This window comes from Chiroxiphia lanceolata, chromosome 10 (assembly GCF_009829145.1).
Source record: "Chiroxiphia lanceolata isolate bChiLan1 chromosome 10, bChiLan1.pri, whole genome shotgun sequence".
Lineage (NCBI taxonomy): Eukaryota > Metazoa > Chordata > Aves > Passeriformes > Pipridae > Chiroxiphia > Chiroxiphia lanceolata.
Window position 1 is genome coordinate 7,402,442 of NC_045646.1, and position 22,496 is coordinate 7,424,937.

General features: G+C 42.4%; 1 protein-coding gene across 1 annotated transcript in view; it reads left to right on the forward strand.

Annotated features, from left to right (window-relative positions):
- The window catches only part of USP13 (ubiquitin specific peptidase 13), a 52,703-nt gene that overhangs the window by 13,210 nt on the left and 16,997 nt on the right, over nt 1–22,496 (forward strand). Inside the window, exons 3-10 of the mRNA XM_032697855.1 lie at nt 371–431; nt 9,940–10,061; nt 10,470–10,612; nt 10,812–10,996; nt 18,141–18,235; nt 19,844–20,031; nt 21,491–21,562; nt 21,812–21,905. Coding sequence (XP_032553746.1) covers nt 371–431; nt 9,940–10,061; nt 10,470–10,612; nt 10,812–10,996; nt 18,141–18,235; nt 19,844–20,031; nt 21,491–21,562; nt 21,812–21,905 — 960 coding nt within the window. The remainder of the gene's footprint in view (nt 1–370; nt 432–9,939; nt 10,062–10,469; nt 10,613–10,811; nt 10,997–18,140; nt 18,236–19,843; nt 20,032–21,490; nt 21,563–21,811; nt 21,906–22,496) is intronic.

The window sequence follows — 22,496 nt, forward strand, 5'->3', positions numbered from 1 at the left end:
CCTGTAATTCAGCTTCAATCATTAGGAAATACTGTTGGTGAGAGGTTTGAGAGGTGCTGGATGTCACTGTGTTGGTGACAGGACAGCAGTCTGACCATGAGACACCCTCTGCTTAATTACTCCAGAGACAAGAGTGAAGGATTCAGGTGGAGCTTCCTCAGTCCATGAGAGTGGTGGGCAATGATGAGCTGAGTCCCAGTGCCTGATGTGAATGAAGAGAATTTAAATTCTTGCTCATCAAGGACTGTGATTTGATAGAAGGACCGTGAGCAGACAGATGTGTGTCAGAAATGGTGATGGGGTGGGGTTATTGCTGATTTACTGTTGCCTTACTTGATGGATTTTTAATTGTTTCTTTCTCTCTTTCCAGAAGGTACCAGGAGCATCTGGTGGAGCTTTACCAAAAAGGAGGAATGCTAAGCTATTTTTAGGTATTGCGAGCAGCTGCTTCCACACAGTCCTTTTCTGACCCTGTCTCTCTGTGTACTTGGGTTCTGTCCACCATTGTGTCTGCCTTTGGGGCTCCTTGTGGTTTTTTTTTTTTCTGTTGTTTGGTTTTTAACTTCTGGTACTCGTTTTTAAAGTTTGTCCAGACAAATAAGTAATTCTTAGCAATTTTGGTGCATATTGAGAGATGTATGTATATATACATGAAACACTTTAACCTGAAATAGGCCCTCAGCTATTCTCAAACAGCCTAGTCTCTGATAACATTTTTTGACTGATTCTGTCCATTCTCTCTCTTTGTGATTTCCGCAAAGCACCCTTTTATTAAAATGTTTATCTATACTTAATGTTTAGATATATCAGGGCCTCAGTGTGGCACAGTTCTGCTCAGCAGCTGGTCATAGGAAGGTTTGTTGCCATTTTAAAATTGTTACACAGGTAAATGTTCTTAAGTGATGTTATGGTCTCTCCTGTAATGAATAGAACTGTACAAGCATCTCTAATTCTGCTACATCCACATCTATATCCCCTTGCTTCATGGAAAGCAGTTTTCTTACCGTGTGCATATCATCCAAAATCCATTTATTCAGACTACCCAGAAAACCTGAGGGCCTCATAAATATGGATGAGAAGAACATGATGCAAAGCCTATATTCTCTCTTCTCCTACCATTTGTGGTATTTCTCCAATTCATGTATTATTTATTCTCTCTGTATAGTGAGTAGTGAATTTTTCTTCAGGTAATGCAGAGGTTAAATGTTTTCTTTACAATTGCCAGCTCTTATGGCTAAAGGGAAACAATAGCATGACCTTCTTTTGGAATTGCTTTGATCTGTGGAATGTGTCCCTAAGAGGCCTCTGCAGATTGTGATCGATTAAATTGTTTTTGTTAATGTCTGGAGTAAGTCTTACAAGGACTAAGGAAGAAAAAGGTCTGAAGATGAGTCATAAAGAAATTAAACTTCTTTTGTAGGAAAAGACTTACATCACAGATGCTGGTCTAAATGCCATTTACTGCCAGTCTACATTGAAAATAATGATTGTCACTGAACGCTTATAAAAGAATTGGTTCAGAAACAAAGCTGGCTGCAATGCAGCAATGGTTGTACAGTCTTAGCAATATAAATGTAAACATGAAGTACAAAAGTGTGGTCAGCATCTATTCTTGCTGATCTTCTGCATATGTTTGGAGGAGGCTCCTGTTGCTGGGCTGTGCCAGCACACAGGGTACTGGCATAGTCTCTGATGTACCATGTTGAAGTCCTCAAATTCCATCCTTGCACATGAGCATTTTGTTCCCACTAAGTAGATCTGGTGCAGCAGTTCCAAGTGCTTCAAGTCCCAGGGAACTTCTGAAGGCAGTGCGGTTTCACTGGGTGGATTTAGCACATGGAACTATCACCATTTAATCCAGTACTTCTGGAATCTAATGCACTTTTGAAAATTTATCTCATCTGGCCAGTTGTTCTACTGCAGTCCCTGATGACTGGGAGTAAAATGGTATCAACTCTCTGCTCTGATCCTGGAGATAGTACTTCCATGCATCCAAATGCTTTGTATCCACTTCTTTGGCTCAGCAGATTTTACTGGCCATGCTTAAAGTAAAGAACAAAGCATTACTGCTCTACTTGTTCATAGCTGAGGAAACAAAAAACACAGAGAGGTCAGCTGATTTGATGATTTTGCATGTGACAGCAGCAGAGGTGGTTAGCAAAATTTGGCATCTTGTCTCTTAATCCAGCATCTATTTCATTGGTTCAGAGCTGCTGGACTTCTCATCTGAACAGGTTGTTTTAATTCTGTCTTTCTCATTGGGTCCTTGGGCACCTGTCACAGAAAGGTTGAGGTTGGAAGGGACCTCTATAGATCATCTAGTTCAATCCCCTGCTAGAGCAGCTTGCACATGATCCAGTCCAGGGATGTTTTTAATATCTCCAGAGAAGGACACTCCACAGCCTCTCTGGGCAGCCCGTTCCAGTGCTTTGTCACCCTCAAAGTAAAGTTTTTTCTCATATTCAGATGGAACTTCCTATATTTCAGTTTGTACCTGTTGTGCCTTGTCCTGTCACTGGGTACCACTGAAGACAATCTGGCCCCATCCTCTTGACATTAAGATAATTGTATGCATTGATAAGATCCCCTCTCAGTCTCTTTTTCAAGCTGAACAGGTCTAGCCCTCTCCTCTTTTACTCATAAAAGAGATGCTTCACCCCCCTAATCATCTTTGTAACCCTCCAGTGGACCCTCTCCAGTAGTTCCTTGTCTTTCTTGGACTGGGAAGCCCAGAACTGGACACATTACTCCAGGTGCTGCCTCACCAGGGCAGAGTAGAGGGGGAGGATGATCTCCCAGCACCTGCTGGCCACACTCTTCTTAATGCCCCCCAGGACTGGCCTTCCCCTTTGACTTCTTAGAGGACACAAGGGCACGTTGCTGGCTCATGGTTAACTTGTCCTGTGGCAGAGATTTACACCAAACTGGCTGCTACCAGCCCAGGTGTGTTACCTGCCATCTGGGGCTCACCCTGTCAGACAAAAACCAGACAATGATCAGGGGGTCAGTCTAACATTCCTGTGTTTCTAGGTGTCTTTGAATAATTCCCTGAAGGCCCAGAGATTTAAGCTTTGTGTACAAAGTCAATCCAGTTTGGGCATTTGTTACATTGCTTGTTGTAATCCTCTTTGATGTAAAACTATTAAAGATACTAAACCCTTTTCAATCTCCTTAGTATTAGGAAAACATCTTTTGGGTGTTCTGATTACTTTCTAGCACTGCTGCTATCTAGTAAATGCAATAGAAACACAGACTGGTTGGGTCAGTCAGCTGGAAGATTTATCTTTCCCAAAACACGAGAAGGTTCATAGGAAAGTGTTTGTGCACGTGCACTACCTTAGGTTTGGGGCACGTTTTGGTTTGGTTTTCTTTTGGAGAAGGCTGGAGGGTGTTGGCTGTGAGTGTTCTGTGTAATCAGGAAGCATAACAGCGTTGTTTATTGAAATGTATGGACTGCCTTTAACCTGGCTGGTTTAGGTGTTGCTGGACAGTGTGGACATGATAACTTCAGCTCAGGCTGTGCAACCTTTCAGGGGATTTGGGGTGATATTTAAAGCAGACTGTCAGGATGCATGGAATAGTATCCTCACTGCATTGTTATCTAGGTGAGCAAGTTTGGAGGTATTTTGTGCTTGTCAATATCTGTGGCTGTATAAAACTAAGTTTTAGATCCAGTCTGTAAAATGGAAATAAATTAATTTATGGGACGAGGTAGTAGCTCCCCATGACTTCATATGCCTCTCAGATTAGAAGTAGCTGCAACCTTCTGTTTAACCCAGCCACTCTATGGTAAATATGATGCCAGTTTAGGAAAAGGAAGACATGATGGGACCAGGAAAAGTATAATCTCTAAATTTAATTTTCATATTAGCCCATAGAGAGTGGTATAAATACAACAGAACAGAACCATTGTGGATTTTCTGAAGTGAAGTTTTTATTCAAAGTCCAGAATACTCTGGAACTATGTGTAATAGTCCCCATACATATTCATTGACTTATGTGTGAATGAGAAAACCTCAATTAACAGGATGTACTACGATCTTCCATACAAGCTCTTGGTCAAAAGGGGTATGAAATAAGAGGGAAGATTCTTGTACTGAAGGGATTGGAGGCACAGTTCTTACCTTAGAGTTACCAGCAGAGTCCCCCTGGACTTGTTACTCCCAGGAATTATCAGCGGAGTCCTTCATAATGTCCTAATTATAAAGAATTAATGTGATCATAAATGGTCTGGAAAGGGATTGAAAGATGAGGAAATGGAGTTTGCTGGTTGATTTAAAATTATCTAAGAGACTAAATCTAGAAGTGACTTTTAGTGTGTTGCTGAGTAATGAAACAACAGATGAAGTAAATGTTGAAAAATGCAAAGAAAACAAAGTTCTTTAACTGTGTGTGCACAGGGATGAGGTCGAAGTTACTTGTCGCTGTTCAGAGAGGTGGTTCTGAGAGAGAGGTGGGGTGAATGGTTCTCTAAAATGTCAGCTTGGTTGTGAAAGGGTCAAGTGGAACATCAGTAGATCAACATTTTATATTTTGTTCTCTGTAATTTTGCTTTATAAATAGGAAGTGAACCTCTCTTTTGAATAGAGAAACTACATCTGCACACAGTATCTTCCCCCGCTTCTCTTTCTCCAAAACCAACCAGAAAACAAACCCACACACACGCCCTATCCACCTCAGGTAGATATCTAGAAGCTAGGAGGTATGCATTGAGGGAGCAATCACCACATTTTTGCCTTGTTCTGGTACCCACTTCCTGACATCTTGTGGTCCATGCCAAGCCTGGACCCTGGGCTAAACAGAGCTGGCACAGTGGCTGTCATAAAACTTGTCTGTAAACAGATGTCCTCTCCCAGATCAGTTACCAAAACATTATCTACCAGTCAGCAAGTTGTTGGAGCTCTGTTTTGAGCAAAGTCAGGGCTAACTTAGACCATCAATTAAAAGTGTTTTGAAGTCCTCAGATGAACAGCTCTGTCAGCAGATCTGTGGGGGTGCTGGAGAGAAGAGTGTCAGTGAGGAGCAGTGTCTGTGACACACAGCTGGTCTCAGAAGGTCTCAGAAAGGAAGACAAAACTTCCACTTGGAGAGTTTGGGAGAACTTGTAAACTTGCTGAGATTTTTCCTGGATGGCACCTGCCTGCCAATGGCAGGGAATGCACTCATGGCTACTGTTTGTAAGTGTAAAGACCATTCCTAAGAGTGGCTGTGCTGGATCTGCCCACAGCCTCACTTGGTTCTCCCAGGCCAGGAGCAGAACCCTGTTTTCAGTGAGGATGTTTTTGTTTGGTGAGCTTCTGAAGAGAACTTTTACCATGAGTGGTTTCAATTCATATTTATGTAAGTAAGCACATGTAGAGTATATACCTATGAGTGAAAAGCTGTGATGTAGGAGAATTTGGGCATTTCCTGACAATATTTTGACAGTTTAGCCCACTAAAGTTGTGCATACTCCCCAGCAGTGGTAGTGGAACTGATTAGACCAAGAGTGACCCTGTTGCTTTCTGGCTTTGCCATCTAAGCTTGAATTAAGTATAGAATGGTGAGCAGATACCTTACACTAATTGAGTCTTAATGGTTTGCTGGTTTAGTTAAAACTGTGAAAATTAAGCTAGATTAACACAGGCTAATACCGCTATCAAAATAGTTGAGAATTTGAATTTTGGTGATTTAGTTTTGCTTGTTTAACACGTGTCTGTGCCAGAAATACAAGGGGTGATGTCTAACCTAGCAATAAGAACAGCCTTCTAATGCTTTGGAGATGTAGCAAGCAATTTGAATGCTATTTTATAAGTAGTGAATCATCCAAATGATCCTAGTAGGAAGTTTTACTTTTCTTTTTTCTGGAAAGGAAAATGTTATGACTGTAAAGTGATTTTTTTTTAAAAATTTTTTCTTTTTTATAGTTCATCTGATGAGGTCAGGGTTTCGAATGTGCCCGAAGATAAATGAACTGAAAAGCTTATATTTTGCAAAGTGCTGCTGCTGCAATTCACTATTATTTAGAGGCTTCAGGAAGAAATTATTTGGATTGAAGACTCAAACCTCCACTTCCAAGTCCATGCAAATTTGTTCATTGCTTTCATTGAGAACAGGATCAAGCCCAGATTCCCAAGATGTCTTTCTCGGGTTTCAAAATTAGTTGTAGACTCGCTAGTTGACATCCTCACTCAATTTTCATGTTTGTATTCCCTTTCACACACACACAGACACATCCATTTGCGCAGGAAATCCTGTTTGGGGGTCCTGTCTGGAGTCTCCTCATGCCACTATTATTAGTGCAGTCAGTTGGTAACTTGTCTAAATCTGATCTGGGCACATCCACTCCTTTTCTTCCCCTCTGCTGGGTTGGTTTACATTACAGTACTCTGTCTTCCAGCTGCTGTTTTCAGTCAGCTCAGCTGCAATGCTTTTCTCACCGTCACTAAGTGATGCCTCTGAGGTGGAGTAAATTTACTCTACTGACCACTTGCCCAAAATAACGTCAGTTGAGCCTCTGTTTTAACATGTCTGTTACTTTGCTTTGCCTGTCGTCCTGGCCTCCCAACACAACATTTATGACCTATGGATACTTTGTTTTAGTGACTGCAATGTTTAACTGGGACTGTTAGTCCACTAGAAGGGAAATAATGGCGTGTGGACAATGACCATCAAGCTGTCACTCTTTGAAAAGATTCCAGACTGATTGGTTCTCTTGTGGCTAAGTCCTAGAACCGAGTAAAGCTTTTTTTTTTGCCCCGAGATCTCACACTGCATCTTGGAAGAACATCTTTGTCCAAGAAACGGCTTTGGATGAAGTATAGTTCTTGAAACTTCATGTTTTTCAGTGCCTTGAGAGTAATTTTTGATCAAATATGCTCCATTTGCAAGTAGATTGCATGCTGCTCCTCTTTCCTATAGTTGTTACTCTTATTCCTCTCTCAAATTCTGCACTAGTTTGAAACTGCCTGCAGACTGCACGTGATGCCCAATGGCTTCAGGGTAAACCTCTACCCTCATTTAGTGTGGGCTCCATTGCCTTCCAAAGTAACAGGCATCTGTTTTTATTACATCTGTCCTCATTCTTTCTCAGCCATGTTGGCCCTTGCACAGGCACAGAAAATATAATGCAGGTAGAAATTTCTACTGAACTTAACAACTAAGATTTAAAAATATGAGTAGTGATTTGGGGGTTTCCAACTAAAATCCTTTAGGGGTCTCTCTGACAGTCAGCCAAAGGGATTAGCTTATATGGTCATCTGCTGTATCAAGAGATTTCAGTCAGTGACCTTAGAAGTCCTTTCCACTCTCATGTAGTGGGGTCTGGACCCTGAGAAACTCTTCAGACTGATAATTACCAGAAGTCACTGGCAGTCCCTTTTAATTCCTAGACAGAGGGAGTAAGTGTGTGGGTGGAAGTGTACCAGCTTTACATGGTCACCTTCAAAAGCCAGTTAAATCCTCATTGTGTTTCCTGGGACTGTTATGAAGCTGTATGTCTCCTTCTTTAAAACAAGGCATGTGATGCTGCCAAACTGGAGTGTCAGATATCCAGAGTTCCATGCTGATGGGACACTTTTCTGCTTTTCTGTTAACGTGAATGGTATGAAGCCTGAGAAGGTAAAAAGGAACTTCCTTTCCCTACCCATTGCACGCAGAAGGCTGATGTTCCCAAGCATGCGAAGTCCTTAGGTGGCAGCAGATGATTGCTAATAGGATACTCAGTCTTTCATCCCTGGATCACTGGTTCAAATGCAGGTCAGGTCAGCAGCAGTAAAGTCTCTGCTCCCTGGCTGTCGTGAGATGAGCTGCAGTGCGTGCCTGAATTTTGAACACAGGCAAGAGTGCCATTGCTGTTTCTATACAGCAGATTGTAAATAATATAAACTCAGTGTCAGTATCTCAAGGAAATGAAGATACCGGCGGGTACTACACATGTCCACAGATCCCAGCATTGAGCTGGCGCCAGGTTCCCTCTGGTGGCTGAGACAGTGTGTGACTGCAGCCCTGGAAGAGGCATTTGCTGCCTCCAAGCCTGGCTGAACACGCACTGAGTTTTTATCCTCTGCCCTGTTTAGGAGATGGTCAGTACTTTTAGTTTTGCTATACTGGCCACCACCAAATATCTGGGCATTATGTGACAATTCTCCGTGACGTGTTACCATGTGTATCATGGGCTTGGAGATACTAATTTTCTTCGCTTCATAGAGCAAAAGAGCAGTTACAGATTGCATCTGTGGAGATTGGCTTGTTTATCAGACACAGGGCTCTAATACAACCTGGGAAAGAAGCCTGGAGTAAAGTGAGATTTCTGGTCATATCTATTATGCTTCAGTAGGAGAAGGGCTCATTATGAAAATAGTGTGATTTGGGGAATTAGTAATGAATTAATATTTTCTGTATAAATGTCATGCTTTCAGCATGACAGAAAGTTCTTGCTTTTGTGTCTATATTGAGCTGATGAGAAGGGGCTTTTGTTGGTTGCTGCTGAGAGAGAGGGAGGTCATGTTGCTGGAAGTCATTGACAGGGGATGTTGTCACCCTTCAGGACTGGCTGGTGCAGCAGGTGAGCCAAGAATCGATGTTCCTCTCAAGAGGTCAAGTTAAAATATCTTTTGATACTCGTTTTATCATTAGGGTTGTTCAGTCTGTTACTGCCCTCTGGGTAAATAGAGAGCTTAATTTTCTGTGTCTGGCTTCTGTCATTCTCACCTCTCTCAAACATACAGTTGAGATTTCAGGCATTCCCAGGGGTGCAGTGGTTGCTGCCAGTGCTCATTTAGTATTGAAGGACTCATCAAGCATATGCATGTTCTTGGAATGAAAATAAGAGCCAGCTTTGGCTACCGCTAATGTGTCTCATTTTTGGTTGAGCTTTATTCTGTCGGTGACTGTCTGATACATCAGAATACAGTAGATCCCGCATCTCCAGATGGGAGAAGGATCCAGAAGATCCCATTGTTGCCTGGCATATTCTTGCAATTGAATTTTGTGAAATGTCTGACACAATGTGTACGTGTTTGGTCTAAACTTTTTCATTTGTCCTGGAAAGAACTGAGCAAGATTTTAACTCAGTCTTGTCACTATGAGATAATTATGTTAACTAATAATTATACTTTTTCATGAAGATGGAGGTGCAAACACTATCTATTTAGTTCCCTCCAGGCTTTTCTCTGGGTCCATATATTTCTGGACAAGCATTGTAACTGATGTTGCATGATCAAAGCTCATATTTAAGCAAAAAAATAATTCTTACAGTGGAAGAATGTACACAAACACTGTGAAAGACTTGATCTTCAAAAGAAAGCTTTAGTAGTTAATGCATGCTTTTTAAACTAATAGTTACAGTGGCTAAGGAGTCGAGAGGGATGTTAGTGTAACTGTACTTGCTGTAGCTATTTGAGACTGTGGATAAGATGCAGGAATACTTCCAGACAGGGACATCTTCATGGCAGGAAAGGACACAGGTTCAAGATGGATGGGAGCCATAGCACGTTTCAGCCAGGTCTGTGATCTGGAAAATATGGGGTGTTCTTTTTAGTTGTGCTCTGCAATTTGGGCATGTGTAGTGTGCCCTGGTCTCCATATTGTAGAGCATTTCAAGATCCTGGGTAAAAGGCACACCCTGATTTTTGTCCAAAATGAGCAGAATTCTGTTATCTGCTTTGCAGAATGTGATGTCTGCAACAGGGCAGTGCTTGGAGAGGAGACAAATCAACCGTGTCTGTGACTGGGGATGACAGTAAGTGGAAGTTTTGGTCCTCAGTACGTCTTCATGCAGGATGGTCAGATTTCAGTTTGGACCAGGATTTCACAAACATTTCTAGCCAGAAGAAAGTACTGACAGTGTCAACATTCAGGCTGATGCCAGGCAAGCAGTGCTTATAGGGGTACCCCTGCCACAATTTCGGAACCTTGATCACGGGACAGTGTCCTAACATTCCCCATCTTGTTTTCCAGATCTAGAGACAAACAGTGATCTCAACAGTGAGGACTTCGAATATGAAGATGAAGCAAAACTTGTTATATTTCCTGATCACTATGAAATCTCATTACCCAACATAGAAGAGTTACCAGCACTGGTCAGTGAGTGTGTGAAAGTGGCCATAGGAATTGTCTGTTTCTGTTTTTACTGAGATGATGCTTTGTTTTCTTATGTGTGGTGCTTGTTTGGACATAAAGATCTTTCTTAACCAGCTATGATAGAGTGTCAGTCATTTTTATAAGTTGTCTTTATTTCTTGGATTTCCTTTACCTCCTGTATTCCTTTCCTTATGGTGCCAGCTTGTCCTGGGAAAGATCACATTGTACATGTGCTTACTCTCCTGCTAAAATAATAACAGCACTCTAAAAGATTAGATGCATATTTGAGTGTATAAATAGTCTTACTGATAACCAGTTCTCTGTGTGGTTAGCAATAGGCTGAATGCCAAGTTCTGTCCAGTCACTGAACCATGTTAGGTTTTGATTGACATACATTTGTCTTCCAGGTGACGATAGCTTGTGATGCACTCCTCAGTGCAAAATCACCCTACAGGAAGCAGGAACCTGACTCCTGGGAAGAAGAGCTACAGGCATCTAAACACGCCAAAACACTTGTACAGTTAGACAATGGTGTTAGGATTCCCCCCAGGTGAGGGTGATAAGGTTTGTTCCTTGTAGGCTCTCAAATCCAGTCCAGGTAACTGAACCAAAGCCAGGAACTTGGCCCACAATTCCCTTGCATGACTCTGGGCTGGGTGTGTGGGTTGGTTTGACCTGCCATAATGGGAAACACAGAACTGGTTCCTGCCTTACATATTTCTATTGTTTCTTCCTGTTTCCTCTTGCAGTGGTTGGAAATGCTCAAAGTGTGACCTGCGGGAGAATCTGTGGCTGAACCTGACAGATGGGTCTGTGCTGTGTGGGAAGTGGTTCTTCGATGGCAGTGGGGGCAACGGGCACGCCATGGAGCACTACAAGGAGACGGGTTATCCCCTGGCAGTGAAGTTGGGAACCATCACTCCTGATGGAGCAGGTCTGTGGCATGTTCTGACATGGAGGTATCTGTTGTGCATGAGGCTAACAGTGTGTATCTGTTACCAAGTGGGTTTGTGCTTCTAGTGCAAACGTTTGAGAGGGTGATATGAAAGGAAATCCTGTAAGTCTGTGGATCTTGGGGTTGGTGGGAACATCACACACTCCATTCAGAGAAAGCCCATACCTGTTTTATCTGCTCTTCTTTTCCTGTTTTATGTTTTGTGAAAATATTTTTTTTTAATTTGTGTTATAGTAGACTTATGATAGAAGAATGGTATTATTTTGAAACAACAGAGTCTGGAGAAACAGTATTAGAAGCAGTTTTTAGTTCTGCTACATTTGCTAGGGCAAATGGTTCAAACTTCTGTAACAAAGAAACAAAAACAGGGTAATGAGTTTTTAAATTCAGAAAAGTCTGCTTGTAACAGTGTGTTTGGGGTTTTTTAATTATACATGGGAACTGCTCTTTTTCCTTATTGAACAAAATGTTGCTGAAACAGTCTAATGAACGCTCATCTTCACGGAGCTGCTGAGATGCTCAATTGTAAAATGCCTCACGATCTTGAGAGAGGAAAAAAAGCTATAGTTGTATCCTTGTCTGCATATTCTCCAAGTGTGATGTTCTGCAGTGTTGCTGCAGAGGGGATTATGGCATGTGAGGATTAGATGGAATAAAAATGTGAGAAGCTGAAAAAGTCATAAGCGAAGAGATCTTTTGCTGCAGCTGTATGGAGAAGTAAAAATGGAAGAACACATAGCATGATTGTATTTTGATTTTAGTCCTCATGACTACAGGGATGAAAAATAGCTCTTTAAAGCAGCCCCTTTTTTTAAGAAGCATCAGTTGAGAGTTTTTCTGAGTTTTATTCAGTGCCAGGGAAAGGAGACTGTAGTCAGATTCAACCAGCTGTGTCAGAGAAATATTAAGCAAAATTCATTCTTTTATCTCCCAGATGGAATATTATTTCCTTGCATGAGCCTGGTCTTGGATGATTTGTATCCAAATCTCAGTTATTGATGGTGTTTAGGATTTGCCCAGCTGTAGGTTTCAACTGCATCTACAAAAGAAACAGGGTATTCTTTAGTGGTTTTTTTCAGGTTTTTTTTTCTCCTCTTTTCTTTCTCATCTTTAGCAGCAATACTTGTTTCCTTATGGCTGCTGTCCTTGTGCCTCCCACTGATCAGCTACTTCCTCTTATGTGGCCTTTGGGATAACAAAGGACAGGCTGTCATCCTTCCCTCTGAATGAGGGGCACCAGCTGTTCTCCACAGACCTTTGTTCTTCTGGGTGATGTTTACTTGGTTTCCATACAGAAAAGACTTCCCTCCCCCAGCCTTCCCTGTTTCCTTTTCAACAAATATTCTGTCTGTGAGCTGTATTTCCGTGGTACTCATAACCCTTGGTAGGGCTGGGTGACAGATGAGCTTCAGGAAAGAGGCTCTGTGGCTGATTGTGACACAGAGTCTGTCTGTTTTCTGCTTCCCTGGGCTAGAGGTGAAGAGGTGATGGTAGAGGAGTAATAAGCATTTATCCCTCTCCTGACATAAATTATTCCTTTTTCACACCGGTAGGAAAGAGAAAGAGGTGATGCCTCTGCCTCTACACAGAGGAGAGCTCTTTGTCTTGCCCTGAGAAGTCTGTGCTGTGCACATTATGAAAGATTTCTGAGGCAGTAGCCCCGTTTTGTAACATTCTGTCAACAAACACACCTGGGATCAGGGCAGAAACTGAACCAAACTTCTCCCTTCCGCTCTTGTACCTTGGACAGGATGCACCAGAGAGTCAGACAAGTTGGTTGCCTCAGTAGGTTGAGCACCACTGGGCAGACTGTGCTACCTGCTGCCTCTCTTGGCAGTGCCATTAGATTTCATTTCAAGTCACTGTGATTGTGCTTGTTTGGAAATAGGTTAAGGCATGGAAAGGGGGATTGGCAGGGGGAAGGCCTATGTACCTATGTGGCAGGTACTTGAATAAGTTCCTTTGTGGGTGCTAGTCTCAGCAATTGTCAAATACTTTTTGGGGGATCCTGAGCAACTTGTTTCTTCAGGGGCAGTGTTGACATTGCCTGTTACTGGTTAAGTAGGAAGGATTGATGTCTTCACAGCCAGAACAGGTGTAAATCTTGAGCTGTCAAGGAAAAGGAAGTACAGTAGCATTGTGATTTTTCTTTTCTTACAATAATAGGAATCATAATGATTATTCTCTGTTTAATAATATTCTGTGTTAGCTGTCTCAGATTTGTCTTGGTGAGGTTTTTTTCCCTTTTTCCTCTTTCTCATTCTAATGATACCAGCTTTTTGTGTGTCACATTTGCTGACTTGTCTACATTCCTCATCTACCAAAGTCTGTATGACAGCACTGCAGACCTCTGTTTGGTGACTCTAATCTTCTTTCCTTGATTTCTTGAAAAGTGAATTATATTTTTCTCCCATGAAATTAAGTTACACAGCAGAAAGTACTAAAGGATATGACTCAAGCTGGGCTTGAGCAAAAGATTAGTCATGTGTTCCATTTCTGCTGCTTTGGGTCAGTAGTCCCAGGGGACTGCTCCCTGCAGTTGTCAGAGCAGAGAGAAAACAATATCAAAGCTTCCATATAGAAAGCAGTCACCCAAGTTCAGTTGCTGTGTAATCTCACTCCATTAGGTGTTTGAACTTTTGGCTGTGCTGTGACCTCACCAGAATACTATGGGAATGTTGTGATGTCTTGTGTGTGTGTAGCGGTTTGGACTTTGTTTTTCCCCAGAGGATAAGAAAAGTGGTAGACCCCAAGGGGTGGAAACCCCTGGAAGTTTTGAATTTCTGTCCAATGAGCGCTCCTGCAAAAAATGTAAACATATCACAACCAGACCGGAAAAGAAGAGTTGTAGTTGGAGGTTAGAAGAAGGTGGCCATGTTGTGAGCCACGAGGAAGGGGCTCTGAGCCCCACAGGGGGGGGGCTTTGGCCCCCCAGCCCCAGCTGGAGCCTGTGGGGACCTGGAACAGCATAATGCTGGGCTAGGTGCCTATAGTTATGCTGGGAGATGTTTTCTCGATCGTGGGCAGTGGCCGTGGCAGTGGCCGGAGAAAGCAGCAGCCAGAACTGAACCGAAGAAGCAACAAAGACATGCAGCACCAGAGAAGGGACTCCTGGAAGGAGACCTGAGGGAAGGAGAGTCAGCAGCTGAGTTCTACAGAGTTCTTGGGGGTAAGAACTGATACCAGACCCCCCAAAACTCCTTTGAGACCTCCTGGAAGGAGGAAGTTGATAGACTCTTACTTGAAAGAGCCTTGAAGTGCAACATGCTGAGAAGCTCGGACGTCCTGAGAGCTCAGCCAGGACGGAGTGGGGGAGGTTGGCCTTGAGGCCCTCCCTTGCTGCAAGCTACAAAGAAGCTCGCAGCCTGAGACAGGGCACAGAGGCCCTGCAAGGAGCTTGAATCTCCTGAAGATACCAGACCGTCACGAAGACCCCCTGTGCTTCGTGATATGACCGTGGTGAAACGACCTTGTCTGGGGTGACGAAGCCCACGGAAGACCACTCGTTTGGAGAGACGAGTGGCCGAGGGGGATACCCCCCCCCCTCGTGTGTGCTGGCAGAGATCCAGCAATCAGCTGCTACAAGAAACAACAGAGAGAGAGAGAGCCTGCTGCCTTAGAAGATGCTGCTGCTTAGTGACTGCTACTCTGAAGAAGCTGCTGCCCTGAGAGACTGGAAGGGATCTGTCTCTTCTTTCCCTCCTGGACTTTTATTTGGAGGGGAGAAGAGATCTGATCCATTGTAAATACTTATGTCATGGTAGAGATAGTTGTAGTCGTGTGTATAATGTATTGTAGTATTTATTTGTACAGTCATTGTAATATATTCCCTTTCCCCATTCTGAGTCTGGTTGTGTTTTGTCTGGAAAAAAACCCATCTCACATTGGGTTGAGATGTGGGAGGGGGGATGGAGCTAGGGAATTGGAATTTGGGCTATCTCAAACCATGACATAAAATGGTAGCAGAGGATGGTTGCGAACCATCGAGATAAATTGAGATAAGAGCCATGATGCTTGTGGCAACAGAAAGAGTTTTCCAGACAAAACACAGACTGTACCATTGTAGTGAGAGTAAGACTATAGTAAGTTAAGTACTAAGAGTAAAGTTTGTGATAATGCTTTAATGATGTTTAGTAGAGAGATTTTAGTTATATTTTAGTTTATTGAAGATTGAATATTGATTAGAGTTTTTTTTTCAGTTGTTGTGATATGTTGACATTTTCGCAGGAGCGAGGGGTGGAGTGTTGTAGCGGTTTGGACTTTGTTTTTCCCCAGAGGATAAGAAAAGTGGTAGACCCCAAGGGGTGGAAACCCCTGGAAGTTTTGAATTTCTGTCCAATGAGCGCTCCTGCAAAAAAATGTAAACATATCACAACCAGACCGGAAAAGAAGAGTTGTAGTTGGAGGTTAGAAGAAGGTGGCCATGTTGTGAGCCACGAGGAAGGGGCTCTGAGCCCCACAGGGGGGGGGCTTTGGCCCCCCAGCCCCAGCTGGAGCCTGTGGGGACCTGGAACAGCATAATGCTGGGCTAGGTGCCTATAGTTATGCTGGGAGATGTTTTCTCGATCGTGGGCAGTGGCCGTGGCAGTGGCCGGAGAAAGCAGCAGCCAGAACTGAACCGAAGAAGCAACAAAGACATGCAGCACCAGAGAAGGGACTCCTGGAAGGAGACCTGAGGGAAGGAGAGTCAGCAGCTGAGTTCTACAGAGTTCTTGGGGGTAAGAACTGATACCAGACCCCCCAAAACTCCTTTGAGACCTCCTGGAAGGAGGAAGTTGATAGACTCTTACTTGAAAGAGCCTTGAAGTGCAACATGCTGAGAAGCTCGGACGTCCTGAGAGCTCAGCCAGGACGGAGTGGGGGAGGTTGGCCTTGAGGCCCTCCCTTGCTGCAAGCTACAAAGAAGCTCGCAGCCTGAGACAGGGCACAGAGGCCCTGCAAGGAGCTTGAATCTCCTGAAGATACCAGACCGTCACGAAGACCCCCTGTGCTTCGTGATATGACCGTGGTGAAACGACCTTGTCTGGGGTGACGAAGCCCACGGAAGACCACTCGTTTGGAGAGACGAGTGGCCGAGGGGGATACCCCCCCCCCCCTCGTGTGTGCTGGCAGAGATCCAGCAATCAGCTGCTACAAGAAACAACAGAGAGAGAGAGCCTGCTGCCTTAGAAGATGCTGCTGCTTAGTGACTGCTACTCTGAAGAAGCTGCTGCCCTGAGAGACTGGAAGGGATCTGTCTCTTCTTTCCCTCCTGGACTTTTATTTGGAGGGGAGAAGAGATCTGATCCATTGTAAATACTTATGTCATGGTAGAGATAGTTGTAGTCGTGTGTATAATGTATTGTAGTATTTATTTGTACAGTCATTGTAATATATTCCCTTTCCCCATTCTGAGTCTGGTTGTGTTTTGTCTGGAAAAAAACCCATCTCACATTGGGTTGAGATGTGGGAGGGGGGATGGAGCTAGGGAATTGGAATTTGGGCTATCTCAAACCATGACAGTGTGGATGAACAGTTATGTTTTCTGGGCACGTTTGCTACCACGCAGTGGAATTCCAGCAGGTGGGCATCTACAGCCACACACATGCCAGGAAGGTCATTGGGACTAACATTATTAGAGTGTCTGGTGGCTAGAGAGTATTAATGTTTGCAAGTATTAATAGTTTGAAAGTATAAATAGTTTGAGAGAATTAATGTTTTTCATAAGGCTGGTCAATTTTAAAAGTTACATAATGTCTTTGAGTTCTTGGCTAACCTTCAGTCTATCATTTCAGTGTGGGTTGGGTACTAGCAAACTTCAGTGAGACTGCCTTTTGTGAAAGCCTTATGTAGGGGATGAGCTGAGTCTGTAGCTGCCAGACAGGCCAGGGTAAGGACCTTTCAGAAGTGATATTTGTGCTGTGAGCAGGCTTTATCTGGGTTCCTGATATCATCTCCTGAGTTTGTTTCATCTTTCCCCTGGCTAAGTTTTCTCTGTCAGCCTAGATCTGGCATTGTGGAGCAAGGTCACTGTGAGAAACTCTGCCAGGCATGAAGGAAGCTTGCCTCAGAGAAATGCAGGCAGACTGGCAGAGGAATTCTGGATTTTGGTATGAGGGAGACCAAAGCAGTGAAGTAGTTATTTACTAGAGAAGAAGAGACCTGAGAAAAGATGGAAGGCCTGGTCAAGTCTTACTAGTGTTTGTTTTACACTCCAATTTCTTTATGACGCTAAAGCTTTATCATTATTTGCTCAAGTAGGTGAAATGTGCTCTGATCTCAGCACCATCATAAGACATTTGGTAAACACTAAAAATAGGGTTTTTCTCTCTCAACTCTTTTGTCCTTCTGTTGAATTTATTAAACTTGGTTTCATATTGAAAATATCATCATTAGATGTGTTGCTTCCCTCCAGAGTGTGAACTTTACCTTTGCCAGAATGTTTATGAGCTATTACTTAAGGCCTTAAGGAGCTATCTTAGGGCAAGAACTGAAATCCAGATCTACCATATGATTAAGCAAGACACCTCACTCATGAAATCATTCTTTCTCCTTAACTGCAAGATTCAATTAATCTTCAAAGTCCAATTCAGTGGAGTCCATTCCAAAAAAAGTCCTCTTTATTTCTAAGAATTTCTCTGTTCTCCCTGCATCTCTGTGGGAAAAGAGCATAAGTGGATTTCTTAAACTGTACTAGAAATTAAAATACCATTGGCGTAGTCAGTTGGCCTGATATACTCACATTTTTAGTGTGTCTGCTTGTATCTAGCAGCTCTACAAAAATTCAGAATCTTTCGTTGTCATGTTCAAAATGTGGCCACATATCTAAGAACTTTGCACACCTTATTCCTTGTTTTGCCTACAGATTTCTTTTTTGGGGGGAGGGGAAATTACTATGATCACTACAAGTATTTTTAAGTTTTAACACTGTGAAGGCATGTAATTGCTTTTTAGGAAAGCACTTGAGGTGATTGTGTTGAGAGCATTTAAGATACATACTTAGCTATGTGGTTGTCTGTGTACTTTTCTGCTGGCCATAACCAAACCTGGATAATATGAACAAGGCAACTCATATAGGCAGCCCTGTGGTGAACAAAGAGAAGGGGATATCATTTGAACCTTTGGTTTCTCTCTACTTTTGTAGATGTCTATTCCTTTGATGAAGAGGAGCCGGTTTTAGATCTGCACATAGCAAAACATTTGGCACACTTTGGGATTGATATGCTGCAGATGCAAGTGGTACGAAATCCATCTTTTATTTGGTTTGTTGTCTACTTGCTTGTCCAGTTGAGGGTGGGAGAGAAAGAGGAGAAGAATGGCACTTGTAGCTTATTTGTATGATTCCTTCAGTGTTATAGTACTGAGTTTTGTAAAATTCAGCCAGGCAGTTTGTGTTTTATTGTCTGAGATCTGAGGGAATCATTACTCTCAAATCCAAAAGGTTCCTTCCCAAAGAGGTTTTTGTGTTCTCTAGTTTACATTTTTCACTTCTCCTGTGTTATATATGATTTGCCTTCAAGATGAAAAACCTCAGTCAACTAGAGAAGAATATCTAGAATGCTTAATTACAGTGAGTGAAGGAAAGCCTGTTGCATGTGTAAACAGATACAGGTCTTAAGCAAAAAGAAGCTAAGCAATGGATAAGTTAAAAAGTGGCTGAAAGTTCTTTATGTAAATTTCAGTTTAGGTTTTTTTAAGAAATGCATTACAAAATGAAGTAAGCCATTCAAGTCTAGAAAACAGTGTGATCTAGGGTGTGATATAGTAGACATGGTCTGGGGCAAAAAGGGTCCTGTTCTTGAACATGTGTTTGTGTCTGTAATAGTAAAGAAGTACTTCCAATAATTTGTATCTTAGTGGATGTTGATTTCGGTTCTGTTTAAATTATGTAAGAAGTCAGAATAGGATATCGTTATAAAGGCAGGGGGGGATTTTGTTGTTGTGTTGGGGGTTTTGTGGTTTGTTTGTTTGTTTTTCACTCAAGCACATAACCTAGTATCACTACCTGAGAACCTGAACTGCTAAAAATGCACAAACCTGATACTGGCTTAGTGTATTTCATTGTCCAAGTGGTGAGAAAACTAACTATAACTGAAATGATAGAGAAGAGTTACACTTCAGTTTCAAAAGCCTTTGTGGTACTAATAATATTTTTGGTGTACTAATGTCCTTGACAATATAATGAATAATAAGTTTCTTTTATCCAATGATCTTTCTGGAAAACCTGTTTTACTCAGCAACCTCGAAAACTTAATGTCAGCTGTTGCACAGGTTTTGCCTCCAGTCTGAACCATTCTTAGAGAAGTGACACGGTAGTGCCAGCAGTGAATGACACTGCAGTGACCTGTACCTACAGGCTGAAGGCTGAGCTGTAAAGGAGAGAAACTTCAGTGCCAAAAATTTGGGCTTTTCCCATTTGAAAGAAGGGAAGAGTTCTTGGATCTGTAGCTTTTCACGTGGTTTGTTGCTAGGACCAGCTCCTACACCAGCAGCTATTCCTGGCCATTACAAGTGGAGGAGAAAATCTGAAAAGAAAGCTGCGTTCGATGCTGAGGCTTGAGGTCACAGCCCTGAGAGAAGTGAAACCCCCAGCTGAGATTGAGGTCACAACTGGGAACACTCGAAGAGCCCGTGGTCTGTGGTAAAGAGCTGAGAGGTGTATTGGAGGAACAAGCCAGCTTTCTGACCCTCATCTTCTCCCTTACATGCAGCATTTACCTCCCTTTGCCCATTAATTTGGCTTTTCCTTTTTTTGCAGTATAGATCACAAAGTTGTTGGTGATGATGGCAGCAACATAATTGTTGCAGAAGTTAAACAGGTTAAAAAGAAAATCTTATTGCTTTCAGACAGAGAACGGGCTGAGAGATAATGATATAAAGCCAAGAGTCTCAGAATGGGAAGTGATTCAGGAAGCTGGCGTGAAACTCAAGCCCATGTATGGCCCAGGATACACTGGCATAAAGAACCTGGGAAATAGCTGCTACCTCAATGCTGTCATGCAAGCCATTTTCAGCATCCCAGAGTTCCAGCGAGCGTAAGTAGCTTCACACCAGTTCTTGTCACTAGCTGCTGCATTGCTCAATGTGTTGTTTCTCTAAGAAAAATAAAAATGGTATTTTAATTTTTGTCTCCCCTGCAAACAGATGTCTTTCAGTCAGTTCAGTGGCTGCTTAGAGGATTAGAAAAGGTTGGAACACAAAACCCAATCTGCCTTTGAAACCAGAACTTACTGACTTAAGTGGTCGGAAATCATATGCCACCTTGTAAATTTGATGTCTCTGTCGCTGCTGTTTATATACATATGCACATATCTCTATTTATCTTGCTATCATCAGTATCACATTAGGGGTTTTGTCCTGGTCCATGCCTTTGTACTACTGCAGGAGACATTCTGTTGATCCAGTGTGATTTGTTCAAAAAACTGGCACAAACATGTTAATATTGATCCATTCCAGTGGAAGATAATGCACCTGTTGCTTGCAGGCCTGGCTAAGGAGGGAAACTATCAGAGGTGTATTTTAATTAAAATTTAAAAAATCATGAAAAGGGTAGTGTAAGCCTATTCTTCCACTGAATAATTAAGGGGAAAAAAGCACAATAGAAGAATAAGAAATACTCTTGGTGATCAAAACTGAACACATCACTCCAAGGAGAGAAGCCTTTTTATAAAGGACAGTCTGTGGTTTGAAATAAAATTCAGAGTTCCCTTTCATTCCACAGCACCAGTAGTGTATGTGCTGGAAGTAAATCTTTTAGATTTTGGAAAACCTGCCAGATTTTCATGTTAGAATTACCTTCTGGAGAAGAAGAGGGAGAAAACTTGTGTCTGCTTACTTTGTTAGCCATATGTAGTACAGTCTGTAGATTCATTAAGTTCCAGCTCTTCTACCTCCATTGCTGAAAAATATCAAAATAGATTTTATCGAGGAAGGTAATTTTCCACAGCGTGGTCCTTGGAGTTACCTGGAGCACTTAGTGTCAACAAAGTAGTGGAGATCTTTGGAAGAGGGACCAGGCAGAAATCAGATGTATTCTTCCAATATGGCCACATCTACCTAGCCTGCTTTTATTTGTGCTCAGAGAGTGTGCTGCTGAATGCTTCCAACAGATTGGCTAGAACTATGTATGTTCTGGTGTCAGAATGGTTCCTCTGAAGAATCTCAGTAGAAACACTCTTTTTACATGGTCCTGATACAAATTTGAATTTATTTGCTTGTGTTGGTTAGGAGTAGAAAGTACCTTGGTTCTCAACTCAGCTCTGTGGTTTTGAGCAACACCATTGTGCAGCTATTTCAAGATCAAGGAATAGAATTTAAATTCCAGATGAACAGCACTGCCATATCCTTTATATATAGAAGCTTCTAAGTAAAACCTCAACGTCTGTTTCCTAATTCCTTTACTATTATTTTTGCATGATAGAAGCACTCACCAAGGATAGATTGACTCATTAAGCTGCAGTATTTGAACGTTTCTCCTTTGTTCTTCCTGCCCAGGTATGTGGGAAACCTTCCGCGAATATTTGACTACTCTCCTCTTGATCCAACACAAGATTTCAACACTCAGATGTAAGTTTTCTCAATTATTTACTTGGTCAACTTAAATAGAATCTAAATAACTTAATGGCAGGGCAAAAGAACACCTTTTCATGGGCTTGAAAGTGAGATATGATACAAGGTAGAATGGAAAGATTTGCCCACTTAGTTGCAGGTAATGATGTTCCATTTCAAAAACAGTAAACTTCTTTTTTGCTTGAAATGAAAGTCTTCTTTTCTGTTTTTCTCACGTTTGTTTCCACCCCACCTTCTTCCTTACAGGGCTAAACTGGGACATGGCCTCCTTTCAGGCCAATACTCTAAGCCACCCATGAAATCTGAGCTTATCGAGCAGGTGATGAAAGAAGAACACAAGGTATTTGCCTGAGTTTGTACAGCCTGGTAACTAGGTAAAAGTGATATCCTGAGAAAAGGGAACAGGTGCTGGGCATTGAAGAACACGTGTGGGTCCAGCATGGATGGGATGCTTAGCAAGGTGGAATGTGCAGGATACCAGTCAGGGATATATTAGTCAGGCTCTATTTGTGCAGCACATTAAAGCAAGCATTGGTTCTGCTGATAAAGTGTTCTGCTGCTCCAGTGATGAGTGCAAATGTTCACAGAATTGGCAACCAATGTTTATCTTCTCTGAGGAGCAAAAAAAAATCCAGAGAGTCCTGAGTATTTGGAAGCAAGCTTATAAATCCTCTGTAAATTTCAGAAAGAAGTACAAAGAGCTAAAGAATTCTTTCCAGGAAGGGTCTGACAATTTCTGGACCTGATTTCTGGAGAAGTTGTCTAGGTAATGCAAGATTAAGTGGTGCTGGAGGCTTTCATGCAGATGGAGGGGCCATGCAGAGCCATAGAAGTGATGAATGTTTCTCCCACAGAGCCATGGTGATAGTTTCCATGGAAATGCATGTTTTCCTCTACCTTCATCTATCAATTATCGATATACGAATTTCTC